At 36.2% G+C, this 12,721-nt stretch overlaps 2 protein-coding genes across 3 annotated transcripts; both read left to right on the forward strand.

The window, feature by feature from the left end:
- The first annotated feature begins 1,475 nt into the window (after positions 1-1,475).
- On the forward strand, positions 1,476-4,747 carry LOC137727643 (alcohol dehydrogenase 3). Its single transcript, XM_068466467.1, has 10 exons — positions 1,476-1,623; positions 2,201-2,337; positions 2,573-2,619; positions 2,739-3,064; positions 3,179-3,261; positions 3,352-3,427; positions 3,535-3,596; positions 3,754-3,849; positions 3,957-4,118; positions 4,300-4,747. The coding sequence occupies exons 1-10, from the start codon at positions 1,590-1,592 to the stop codon at positions 4,414-4,416; spliced, it is 1,140 nt and encodes a 379-aa protein (XP_068322568.1). The 5' UTR covers positions 1,476-1,589; the 3' UTR covers positions 4,417-4,747.
- Positions 4,748-8,244: 3,497 nt separating this feature from the next.
- Positions 8,245-12,721, forward strand: LOC137729659 (uncharacterized). Of its 2 annotated transcripts, XR_011068024.1 has the most exons (4): positions 8,245-8,523; positions 9,147-9,240; positions 9,774-10,421; positions 10,515-12,721. XR_011068024.1 is itself a non-coding variant. In XM_068468659.1 (3 exons), the coding sequence occupies exons 1-3, from the start codon at positions 8,273-8,275 to the stop codon at positions 9,828-9,830; spliced, it is 402 nt and encodes a 133-aa protein (XP_068324760.1). In that variant the 5' UTR covers positions 8,245-8,272; the 3' UTR covers positions 9,831-12,721. The 2 variants fall into 2 exon arrangements, 1 of the variants encoding a protein (XP_068324760.1); XM_068468659.1 differs by having other exon boundaries at positions 9,774-12,721.

Consider the following 12,721-nt stretch of genomic DNA (forward strand, 5'->3'; position numbering starts at 1 on the left):
CCAAAACTAAATACAACAGGAAATTGATTGGCCCCCAACAGCTTATATAGTATGGAGAGGATCATTTCTACCTAATTCAATTAGTTCGAGATTCAGGCGGTTAGATTTTGATTCAATAGCTACAATTATTATAACTTTTAAAAGGGTCCGTTGTTTGTAGTCGTTGGATCAAATTTCAATGACCCGGATCCCGAACTAGATGGATTTGGTGGAAAGGGATCCGGAGAGGAACCGTATGAGTATACTCTGATGTAATATTTTGTCAACAAAATAAAGATACTTAAACAAAGCTTACACATCTCTATTTTTATTAACATTAAGACCTCTAGATCTTTGTTCGTATCTGCTTGGTGTTAATCGGAGGTTGCAACCCTCAAGATCAGATGGTAGGATAAGTCTAAGAAAGGCAAGTGTGATTTTTCTTTGGCAGGAGTCCGACTAATAATACCAAGGTTGCGGAGGGGATAATGAAGCGGGTGGGAGGGGTATTAAAATGATGGGGCCAAATTAAATAATTCGGTGCTTATTTAATACCAAACTTACCAAACACCCGTTTGGTATTATTAGTAATATCCGATGGTCTTATACGACATGCTAAATGAGGCCTAAAAGCTATCATTGCGGTATATATCTGTTTATTTATATATGCTACAGCCTATTACGTACAATTTGAGGGAAAGGGATCCGTTCCGGATCCCTTCCACCAAATCCACCAAATCATCTAATCGGAATCTTTAAAATTTGATCCAATGATTAAAGTTATTATAACTTTTAAAATAACTCCATTTTTATAGTCATTTGACCAAATTTCAAGAATTCAGATTGATTAATTGGATGAATTTAATGTAAGAAATTTCCGATTTGAGCACGCATAAAGCGGTAATATGGCCGCTAATAACAATATCACTATGCCACCACGTGCCTTCAAATGTTAGCCACGTCGCAAATCCGGCGGAAACAAAGGCGCCGATGGTACTAAAAAGCAGAAACGGTCGTGGTCCAAATCCATTGGCGGTTTTGGTTTTACAAAACTAGAGTTTGCAAGCAATAAAAAATTCAAAAAAAATTTCATAAATTCAAAAGTAGTTTTATGATTAGAGTTTGATATCCACACATCTTTTATAATTTATTATTGAAGTAATCAAGTAAATTAAAATTTTAGATTAAATTTATAAATTATTTAATGTGTCATCAATATAAAATAAATACGTTAATCAATATTTTAATAATATTATCAACAATAATATCATATAATTTATAAAATATAGTTTAAATAAATGATTTTTTTTCTTTGGTAAAATTAAATAAATGATTTTTCTATCTAACCTGGATGCTTTCTTAGATGCGCACACAGAAATTGATCACCGAGTAGTTAGTTTGGGCTGCAAGTAATAAACTATGGTGGAAAATGGTATTTTCGTACGTTTACTAGTAGTGGTTTGTTTTATTCTGTCACCGCTATAAATAGTTTGCATTCACTTTCTCCTGTTTCCAAAACCAAAAGCACCGTCTTTTGAACGTCATCAATTATACTACTTATAGCAAAAATACATCAAACATCACAAGAAAAAAGAAGCTCATCCTCCATAATGTCTACAGCTGGTCAGGTTATCAGATGCAAAGGTGAGCATCGACCATTTTCTCTCTCCTTAGGTTAATTGTTTGATTACAACTCGTAAGGTTATCGTGGCGTTTTGTATCAGTAATTGATCGATTGATTTACCGCTTTGATAGATTGTCATGTTCATCACTCTGATCATGCTTGATCATGTTTCTTGTTGAACTCTTTTGTTTGACTTGGATTCTCTTTCCTTTTGGAGTGATCAATTTTCTTTCTTTTATCTTTTTACATGATCCTACTGCTGTTTTATTTTTCTTTTTTAATATAAAGATGCTTGGGATTTTCTATTTTGTTTTAAATATTGTTTATAATTGGTGATGATGAGGATGAGGATTTGGTTTTCGTGGATTTGATGAGAAGTTAAATTTTAGTTTCGAAAATTTGGAAATTGATTAAAAAGAAATTAACTTGGCAGCGGACTGAATAATCTGCTGTAATGAATTTTCGTCTCTATTTTTCCGTAAATTGTAGCTTTCATTACGTTTTGTCAATCTTGATCTTGTTGACGGTAATTGTGGTAAAATTACTGATTTTTTCGATGTATTTGTTGCTAATCGCGTTGGGATTTGTCGGTTGCAGCCGCGGTGGCATGGGAAGCGGGGAAGCCACTGTCAATTGAGGAAGTGGAGGTGGCACCACCGCAGAAACATGAAGTTCGCTTGAAGATCCTCTTTACCTCTCTTTGCCACACCGATGTCTACTTCTGGGAAGCCAAAGTAAAAACTTCAACTTCGAATGCCATTTTCTACTTTAATATCTGCGTATCGATAACTGCATCATTAAGCATGATTCTTCATATGTTTATAGTACTTAGTCCATAACTTGCAATTGATTAGTGAAGTTAAGCATGATTTTGAGTGCTAAATCTAATGTGATGATAAATCGTATACATGGCATTTTCGTGCTTAGAATGTCAGCTGTTGGAATTGAAACATATATGTTGTGTGACAGGGACAACAACCGCTGTTTCCTCGCATTTTCGGTCATGAAGCTGGAGGGTATGTACACATCTATGAATATTAAAGCTACATAATTTGTAATTAACTTAGTATTTGCTTCCATTTTACACAGTTTGTTTACTGTTCTAAATTTTGTTTGCTTAACATTTTGTGTTTAGAGTTGTGGAAAGCGTAGGCGAGGGCGTAACTGAACTCCAGCCGGGTGACCACGTCCTCCCTGTGTTCACTGGGGAGTGCAAGGAGTGCGCACACTGTAAGTCAGAGGAAAGCAACATGTGTGATCTGCTGAGGATCAATACTGATAGGGGTACCATGATCAATGATGGCCAGTCCAGGTTCTCCAAGGATGGAAAACCAATTTATCACTTTGTAGGTACTTCTACCTTCAGTGAATACACTGTTTGTCACGTTGGCTCAGTTGCTAAGATCAACCCGGCTGCTCCCCTTGACAAAGTTTGTGTTCTTAGTTGCGGAATATGCACAGGTTCGAAAGACTTCTCCCATTTTAATAGTTAAAAACTTAGAATCAGAAATTAGGGTTTTTTTCAACTTTTCTTTCTGGAGTAATCAATTATTGTTTCTGTTTATGTATTTGAAGGTTTTGGTGCCACTGTGAATGTTGCAAAACCGAAAAAGGGTTCATCTATTGCCATCTTTGGATTGGGAGCTGTTGGTCTTGCTGTAAGTCATTCTTATTGCTCCTCTGTTATGGCTCTTTTGGATAGTTTGGAGTATTGTAATGATTTTCTTGTTCATCTTGTTTCATTTTAGGCTGCTGAAGGTGCAAGGGTTTCGGGCTGTTCAAGGATCATCGGTGTTGATTTGAATGCCAGTCGCTTTGAGGAAGGTCAGTCAATATGATTATACATCTATTTAACGATTAAGGACTTAGTTACGCGTCTTCATGTCTGGTTGAGATGTCATTCACTAAATAATTTCTATACTTTATGGCAGCCAAGAAGTTTGGGGTGAATGAATTCGTGAATCCGAAAGATCATAACAAACCTGTGCAAGAGGTTAGTTATAGAAATCTCTTTGATACATGTTTGTGTCCGATTGATTAGAGCAAAGCATTTCCGTTTCCCCCATTTGGTGCTTCTCTTATTTTTAACACTCCATTTAGTGTTAGTGATTATCAGCTCTTAGCGACTAACATTTGACTTTGATTAAAAGGTGATTGCTGAGATGACCAACGGCGGAGTCGATAGGAGTGTTGAGTGCACCGGAAGCATCCAGGCTATGATCTCTGCATTTGAATGTGTTCATGATGTGAGTAATTCTAAACCACTTTTTGTTGTTCAATTAGCTAAGATGCTAGAATATGCAACAACATTGCTTTCAGAATCTAAAATCATACTTTTTCTTTCTAAATTTAGGGTTGGGGTCTCGCTGTACTTGTTGGTGTGCCAAACAAAGATGATGCATTCAAAACCCATCCAATGAATTTCTTGAACGAGAGGACTCTTAAGGGTACCTTCTATGGCAACTACAAGCCCCGCACCGATCTACCAGGTGTCGTGGAGAAGTACATGAACAAGGTATGTTTCTTTGACAACCAAGTCCGCGAACCACCCTAGTTTTTCGTATTTAAGTATCAAGTCCTTTGCCTAAAGGCCTAAGCATTTTAAGTTGGATATTCCTTGTGAATTTGCTGCACAACTATTTTAGTTAGTTTTGAAAATGGCAATGTGGTAAGACTGAACTTGTTTGATCTTGCAGGGGCTGGAAGTGGAGAAATTCATCACTCATTCGGTCCCATTCGCTGAGATCAACAAAGCGTTCGACTTGATGCTTTCTGGACAGTCCATTAGGTGCATCATCTGCATGGAGAATTAGAGAAAAAAAACTAGTTATGCAAAACTAGTTTGGTTATGGATCATCAAAGCAGAGCAATAGTCCATTAGGTGGTGCATCATCTGCCTGCAGAATGGAGGGAATTTATATCTATCTGATGTGTATTCAATAAGTTTTGTTATGGATTTGAGGGTTTTTGCAAATTTGGAGAGGAGAAGCAACTTACAGTATTGCTGTGCTTTTAAAAATAAATTGCTTCTGCTGTGTTGTAAGAATTATTAGTTGTGAGATAAAACAATTAAGGGTTTGGTAAACAATAATTTTAAAAGCACTTTTAATGTAAAAACTCTCAGTGTGGTAAATTTTGATATAGAAGTGCTTTGAGTGTGTATAATGACAGTTGAGGATAGTTTGACAAAAAGAAACTGAACTCTCACTACATACATTATTTTGATAAACAAATTGTTTTACAAAATTTACACTGACACGAAAGGGTTATGGAGGGGCTTGGCCCGAGGGGGTGGTCGTGGCGTGCTGGCTAGGGGACGAGGGGTGGTGGATGGAAGGCGAACGATGAGATGGGAACTGGGAAGGAATGTACAGTGAAGGGAGGACAAAGACTGTCATTTTGTAAAATAAGTGAGGTTTATCATTTACATTTTAGATGAGTGCCCTAATATTGAGATTGAAATTCAACCTCTGCTGCCGCCAGCACCAACCTCCCTGCCACCTCCCTGCCACCTCCTGCTACCTCAACACCAGCACCGGATGCTCCCTGGCACCGCCCCGCTACCCAAAACCATAAACCCTAAACCACATCACCCAATGGTGACCTGTTTGCTTTAGGCATAATCAAACTGAAGACCCCATTATATAAGTGATCCTCGCCGCCTACTTTACCATTGCCTCTTACGAGTCCATATTATACTATATATTCACCCTAATTTTAGTTATAATTTATTAGTTATTTTGATAGGATTTTGATATTTTGTTATATATTTTTAATGTAGGACATTCGACTTCATCAGGAGTAAAACGTGATCAAACGGATGAATTTTGGAGTGGTTTAAATTGGAGAATGTTTGCGAGTCTTTCAAGATGATTGTGTCAAAATTCCAAATTTTTCTACCATGCTAGTTGACCATGGCAATGAAATAAGGGCCCAGTGTAGAGTTTTCCTAGATTGACGTTTTTGGACGTTTTAGATATTTTAAGGGTCAATATGGCATATCTTGAGGAAGATTCCTTCTAAGGATTTGTTAGGGATGTCTCAAGCTTTAAAAAGAGACATTTTGGGACCAAATCGGAGTTGATTTGGTTGGTCAAAAGATGGATTTTCTTTGCAGTCCGAATTTCAGTTTAAATATGAAACATTTTATTTCCTAACTATCTTATTTTATCATGTTTCCTAGTTTTTAGAAGACATTTTCTAGGTAGGATTTTATTTTGTAGTATTATAAATAAGACTATTTAACCATTAAAGGCAGAGGAGAAGAATGCAAGCACTACTTTGAAGAATTCGACAATTCAAGTTTATTTTCAAGGTGTTTTCTATCCATATTCTTAATAATAGTTTGTTTTATAATTGTTCGTAACTAGTTTCATTTGCTAGGTGTTTTACATCCATTTCAAACACACAGAAATGGATCATTTTCCTGGAGATCTTAGGGATTCCGTAATCGTGACTGTTCATCGTATGCGATCAGTTTTCGTTAAATAATATTTATATTTAATTTTAAATTTTAAAGTTTGAAATAATTTCTGACCACACGATGTACAATAAACAGTCATGATCACGAGATCCCTAGAATTCCCAGGAAAATGATCGGCAAGGATCCTTTTCCCACAAAAATTAGCTTTCCATTTCTCCCCTTCTATCAAAGGAGGTGGATTGTCTGCCCTCCTATTTCCATACTCTCTCCATGCCCTCTTGTGATGTGTGGTCACGGTTAAGCTACGTTAACATTTTATATTAATTTTTTATAGAAATAATAAAACAAAAAGTCATAGGAATATAAAATGTTGACGTGGCTTAACCGTGACTACACAAACATAAGGGCATAAGGAGAATATGGAAATGGGAGGGCAGACAATACACCTCCTATATCAAAACCACTATGCCCCTGGGTTTTCAAAACCAACAGTTTCCCTAAATTCTTAAAATGACATTATTGCTCTTTTCTTATTATTGCTACTGAGTATTACGATCTGATAGTATTTTTATGGGTAAAGTACAAAAAACTACCTCAACTATTGGGGTCACATCAGTTTCATACCTCATCTTTTAAAATTGACAATGTCATATCGCATCTTACGAATTTGTGACAATGTCATACCTCCATCAATTTTTCTGTTAGTTTTTCTGTTAAGCGTTGACGTGGCAAGAGACAGGAACCACTCACTAATCCAGCTGGATTAAAAAATAATTAAATATATTTTTAATAATTAAATATTAAAAAAATTAAGAATAAAAAAACAAAACAAAAAAATTTCCTAGGGGGTAGGGCATCCCCTTTCCCTCTCCTTCTTCTTCTGGTTTTTTTTTTTACTCCTCTTCTTCCTCCTTCTCCTGGGTAGGGTTTTCAAACTCTTTTTTTTTTTACCTCGTCCTCTTCTTCCTCGTCCTTCTTCTTCTTATTCTTCTTCTTCTTTCTTCTTGGGGGGGGGGGGGGCGCGGGTGGGGTTGGGTTTTCATTTTTTTTTTCTTCCTCCTTCTCTTCTTCCTCCTTCTTCTTCTTCTTTGGTTCTTCCTCCTTCTCCTTGGGGGGGGGGGGGGGGGCGGGTGGGGTTGGGTTTTCAATTTTTTTTTTTTTTTTCCTCCTTCTTCTTCTTCGGTTCTTCCTCCTCCTGGGGGGCGGGTGGGGTTGGGTTTTCAAATTTTATTTTTTTTGTGTTAAAGATTAAGCAGAAGAAGATGAAGATGGGGAAGAGAGAGAGGGGGAGGGAAGGGACGACTTAGGGTTTTTTTTTTTATTTTTTTATTTTTTTTACTTTTATTTATTATTTTAATATTTAAAAAATATTAAATATTTTTTTTTTAGTTTTTAATAATATTTTATTATATTTTTAATAAAAAGTGGTCCTAGTCTCTTGCCACGTCAGCACTTAATAGAAACAGAAAAATTGACGGAGGTATGACATTGTCACAAATTCGTAAGATGCGGTATGACATTGTCAATTTTAAAAGATGAGGTATGAAACTGTTGTGACCCCAATAGTTGAGGTAATTTTTTGTACTTTACCCTATTTTTATTCATTTGAAAGTGAAAGGTTTTAGGTTCTAATCTCATAGATAGCAAATTCGATACCAAATTTGATAAACGGTTCTCGTGATGATATGATACTCGGAGATAGCTCATGAAATAAAAAAATTCAGATTTAAACCCTTATGATGAAGTTTGTTAGAAATTAAATCCAAAAACAAAATTTCTCAATTAGGTTTTTTTTTCTTTCCTATTTTTAATAGAGGTTTTTTATTTTTTAAATTTTTTTAAATTTTTTAATACGAAGAGAAGTATCTAGTTTCATAGATATGCAGCAAGCTCTCTTTGCCAAGGGATCTGCCTTAAAATCTTCTTTGCTTCATCCTTGCTGTAAACTGCCCCGTGGATAAAGTTTCCTGCTATGTGTCTGACGATGGTGCTGCCTAGGGGTGGAAAAAAATACTGAATATTTCAAACCAAATTGAACTGAAAAAATACCAAACTGAGAATCTCGAAATTTTTGGTACCTAATATCGAACTGAGATAAACAAAATATAATTATTTAATTTTAAATATATATTTGAAATTGTAACAGCTGTTGGATTTGATTGAGATTTAATCTCAACCGTTGAATACAAATCAAAGTTCAAACCCTAACTCAGCTCAATCACTCTGTGTCTCTCTCCGTCTCGACTATGGCGACTCTCGACCTCACCTCACAGTCAGACAACCTCAGTGCATCACGGTCCTCACCACCCTCCTCGACCTCACCTCAGACAACCTTTCCGTCTCTGATCTCTCTCTCGACTTCTCATCCCTCAGACCCTCACTGTTCCTTCACGGCACAGAGACAGCCACGGCCACCGGCGCCGCTCACATCTCTGATCTCTCTCGACTTTTTCATCCAGATTCCAGTGCATTGTGCACCGATTCTCCCCCAAATCAGGTAAATTTGGGAATTAATTTAGGGTTTGTGAAATTTAGATTAGGGTTTGTGAAACCTAGATTAGGGTTTGTGAAATTAGGAGCAATTGGAAGTGATATGGAGGTTGTTGAAACCTGTCGAAATGTGGGCATAATTTTTGCGGTTAAGTTTATATTGATTTCGGGTTTTGCAAATTGATGATCTCACTGTATTTCTATCATCTATGTGCAGGTACAATAATTCTCTCTATACATTTTGTATTCAAAAGCTTGAAATTTGTGTACATTTAGCATTGGAACATAATTATTGTCCAATGATCGGAGCTATTCAAATGATTACCATTTTTTTCAAAGCTGAAAGCAACTTGATTGACCGTGTTCATATAGATGTGTTTTTTAATACTAATTACTATATGAGTGCTGAACCACTAGCTTAATTACTGTTCATGGTATTCAAATCATGTAAAACCGTGTTCATATAGTATATATGAAGGTGTTGAACTGATGAACTGTCAAATACCCACATAATTGCACATCATTAGGTAAAGGAATCTTCAATTGCAATGCTAGATCATATATCTTTCCTAAGTTGTTTTGTTGTTATTTTTCCTAAGTATTTGTTTCTTACTGAAAATATATACACAGGTTGCAACTTGCAACAGTTGCTTTGATATTTGAAGTACAAAGAAGTGCTAGGTCAGAAGCAAGAAAAGAGGAAGCACGCAAGCAAGAACTGGAGGTATTGTGGCAATACAGTCAATGTATTAATTTGCATTTATATGCCAACCTTGACATGCTATTATTTCATTGACCTCGTGATAATATAGAATTTTTATTCAGTTACATTTTTACCCTCATTTGAACAAATGACCTCCAATCCTTTTCAAATTGAAAATGCTAATAGAGTTGAAAGAAAATGGTAACTCTTTATTCTGGTATTGAACTATCTGAGCAAACTGCCATCTTAAGTTTCATTAGTGTGGTGAAAAAAAACATCCCAAAAATATTTTGGAATCCCGATTTGTCCCGAAATCCCGAAACTATTTCGGGATTTCCGAAATTGGGATTCCCGAAAACTTCGGTTTGGGAATTGGGACAAGGGTTTCGGTTCGGTATCCCATACTGAACCAGCCCTAGTGCTGCCATGCTTACTTTTGAATCTCTTGCCGAGACATCTGAATTTGCAAGAAAGTGGGTACCATTCTGCAAGAAATTTTTCATTGAACCACGTGCACTAAGTTTTACTTCTCACAAAACATTGACTACTTGAAGGACAAAGCGCAACAATCTTTTGTGAAGGAGCGCGGATTGATGAAAGCAAGTACCTAATGGCCGAAGCTTCTTCTAGTTATATATACTAAAACCCAGTTTTTGGATTACTATTTATCTATAGTGTCCAGACTGATTTGTCCTTGCAACTCTCATTTGTTTCCGTCTATCTTGCTTGGTTGGTGCAGTGAAGAGACATTTTTACACCTGTTTTCCATGCGTCCCCATCGTTATTCCGTTGACTTTGACAGTCTTCTTAGCTCCTTAGGGTTTTCTTCCTTTGTTGTCTTTCTTGATTTGGGTTTTGCTATTTTTGTTTTGCTCCTTACTTCTAATCCTGTGTTTCTCTTTGGTGATCGTTGTTTCTTTTGCACAAAGACTGCGTGGTTTTGTTTAAGGGATTTGATTTTCTCTACGATTTTTCATTGAGGGTCATTGTGCATCTGTTTAAACCTAAGGTTTTTTGTGGAAACTGATCAATTGGTTTCCGGGCCTTCCAAAGTTGTGGTCGGGGGAATACAATCCGTGTTCGTCTTTTTTTTTTTTTGGTCTGGGATTTCCTGTTTCTGTTCGGAATTTTGGCTGATTTTTAGCCTAGTTTGCGGGCGGCATGTTTCCAGACAGCTGCGCAAGGGCTTTTACTCAGGCAAGGTATATTTTAAATCACTGTTTTTGGGTTTTTGTTTTTGGATTTTTGTCGATTTGGAGGAAACACTCACGATTTGGATTTGCGGTGAGTTGCAGTGTTGTTGTGGATTTGGGGGCTAAAAGCGGATTCTTTTTTTGCTGTCCTCCGTTAACAGTTCTGAAATTTCCTAGGAACTACAATTGTTGTTTTGGGTATGGTTTCCTGCCTCTGCTTCTTGATGATTCTGTTTGTGTTTCTTATTTGGTTCACTGGAATTTGTGGTTTTTTTTCTTAAATTTAATTTTGTGTGGATTCATTTTGGTGGATATCTCAAAACTTGAGAGGGGAGTTGTGCTTTTATTCATTATTTCTTTGCTTTGTGTGATTTCATTTGGAAGGATGCTTAAGGGTTTTTTTTGTTTTTTTTTTTTTCTTTTCTTGACTTGAATTTCTTGGTTCTCTCTCTCAATCTCAAAAGTTTTTCGGGCTAAGCAGAAAAACCAATTGAGGTCTACAAAAACAGAGTGAAAAACTTGAATGTGCTTGTTGTGCGTAGGCAAAATCCATCTAAGCTGTTATGCAATTCCCTGACATGTTAGGATGGAACATTTAAGGGAGTGCGTTTTGCCGGTCATTGTGTCTTGCTCGCACAGTGTTATGCACAGTGGATTACAATTCGTGATAAGAGGCTGCTTCTCTCTCTCACTCTCTCTCTCTCACTATATATATCTGTGTGTGTATGTGTGTGCAATGTTATATGAAAAGCTTTTTATATAATTCGTGATAAGGGAGGTTGTGGTATGCTAACATGGCGCTAATGAAAACAGAAACCATGATGTCCATGAACTGGACGAAGAATGTGCGCCGCAAGTATAAACTTTGTTTTTTCCTTGTGTGTGTTTGCAGCGTGCCTGCAACAGGCATGTGGCTGGATTTGTGGATAGTTAGAAAATAACAAGGTCGAGTCATGTGCATTGTTGATTGTTGGATTTAAATGGATTAGGAATTTTTGGGGAAAAAAATGCGAGGGTTGGTTCCAGTTTTGGATTGGTATTTTTGTTGTGGTTTCGAATGATTTTGTATTCATTGTCGCCAACTTTTGCTGAAAAAAGGTTTGTTGTTTACTTCTCTACTTTTTCGTTGTTGAAATTCAACCTCTGCTGCCGCTAGCATTGATGTGAATTTAAGCTAACCTAATAAATAGATTAATTCAAACTAAATTTACTTACAAGTGCACGAATCAGTTGTAGTAGAAATATGTAAATACCAGATCAAATCCACTGGGGTTGAATTACCAACTGAATCCAATAACTATTACTTAATAAATTGGAACAAAGATTGGATTTATGTTGAAGAAGAATTAAAGTTAACAGTGATCAAACAAAAATGTGATTGAAAACAAATGTAAGAAAACACTAAGGCTTTGATTCCACCACTAATTGTCATACCTAGTATCCAATTGTCAACCCATATTGAATTATCAAATTAATGAAAACTTCCGGTCATATGTATGTGGTTAGGTACAAATGCCAATAATTTCTCAAAGAGATCTGAATTTTATTGTAGTTAGGCTTAAACTCAACTATTCCTACAGTCTATATATCCATGGTCTGGTATACACAAACAAGTAGAAATCCAATTAGGCACAGTGAGAAATAAATTAACCACTTATCAACTTGGTCACGTCAAACAAATAACTAATCTTCTAGGAAGTCACACGAACCAATATTCGTCTACGGTCAGATCAAAATATAAGTTCGTGATTCTCATTCACAAAGCATCGATAGAATCCAATTCATGGTCAGAAATAAATTCATATGCAAATAATTTCAATATCAAAATCCTGGGCTATGGTCAAGCTCAAAGAACCAAATATCAAAATTGCAATTCCACTAGTGAATGAAAATTAATTAACAATCTGAAATCCATGAATGAAACAATCAAATAGCTAAAGTAATCATAATTAGGAATTCCTCTTAGCCTTAGCTAAGAGTTTAGAACCGCATGACAAAAACCTTCATTGTAATTCTATGGAAAATAAATTGCATAAAAGCTAAATTAAAATCAAGAATGCTCAATCCATCTCCTTGTACTCAAAACCACACGAATTGGAAGTAGAATTTGCAAAGTACTTTCCCATCTTTCTCTCTACTTTCTCCTACTTTCACTCTACTTGCATCCACTCTCACCGCTTAATTTGAAGTCCCTCATCTGTGGTTAATGACAAGGCCCATGTCACCTCTTTAACTTGTAGTCCAATTAACTTGAAGTCACACCACCAATTGGCCTTTGATATAAGAATAAAATAATAATTGAATAAATG

The sequence above is a fragment of the Pyrus communis genome, chromosome 3 (genome assembly GCF_963583255.1).
Source record: "Pyrus communis chromosome 3, drPyrComm1.1, whole genome shotgun sequence".
NCBI lineage: Eukaryota > Viridiplantae > Streptophyta > Magnoliopsida > Rosales > Rosaceae > Pyrus > Pyrus communis.

What these genes read in the sequence shown, in the direction of transcription:
- LOC137727643 (XM_068466467.1), top strand. Translation starts at nt 1,590, where the DNA reads ATGTCTACAGCTGGTCAGGTTATCAGATGCAAAG. An exon ending in TCTACTTCTGGGAAGCCAAA is followed by an intron (nt 2,338 to 2,572) that starts GTAAAAACTTCA and finishes GTTGTGTGACAG; the next exon opens with GGACAACAACCGCTGTTTCC. An exon ending in CATTTGAATGTGTTCATGAT is followed by an intron (nt 3,850 to 3,956) that starts GTGAGTAATTCT and finishes TTCTAAATTTAG; the next exon opens with GGTTGGGGTCTCGCTGTACT.
- LOC137729659 (XM_068468659.1), top strand. Translation starts at nt 8,273, where the DNA reads ATGGCGACTCTCGACCTCACCTCACAGTCAGACAACCTCAGTGCATCA. An exon ending in CCGATTCTCCCCCAAATCAG is followed by an intron (nt 8,524 to 9,146) that starts GTAAATTTGGGA and finishes ATATATACACAG; the next exon opens with GTTGCAACTTGCAACAGTTG. An exon ending in CACGCAAGCAAGAACTGGAG is followed by an intron (nt 9,241 to 9,773) that starts GTATTGTGGCAA and finishes GACTACTTGAAG; the next exon opens with GACAAAGCGCAACAATCTTT.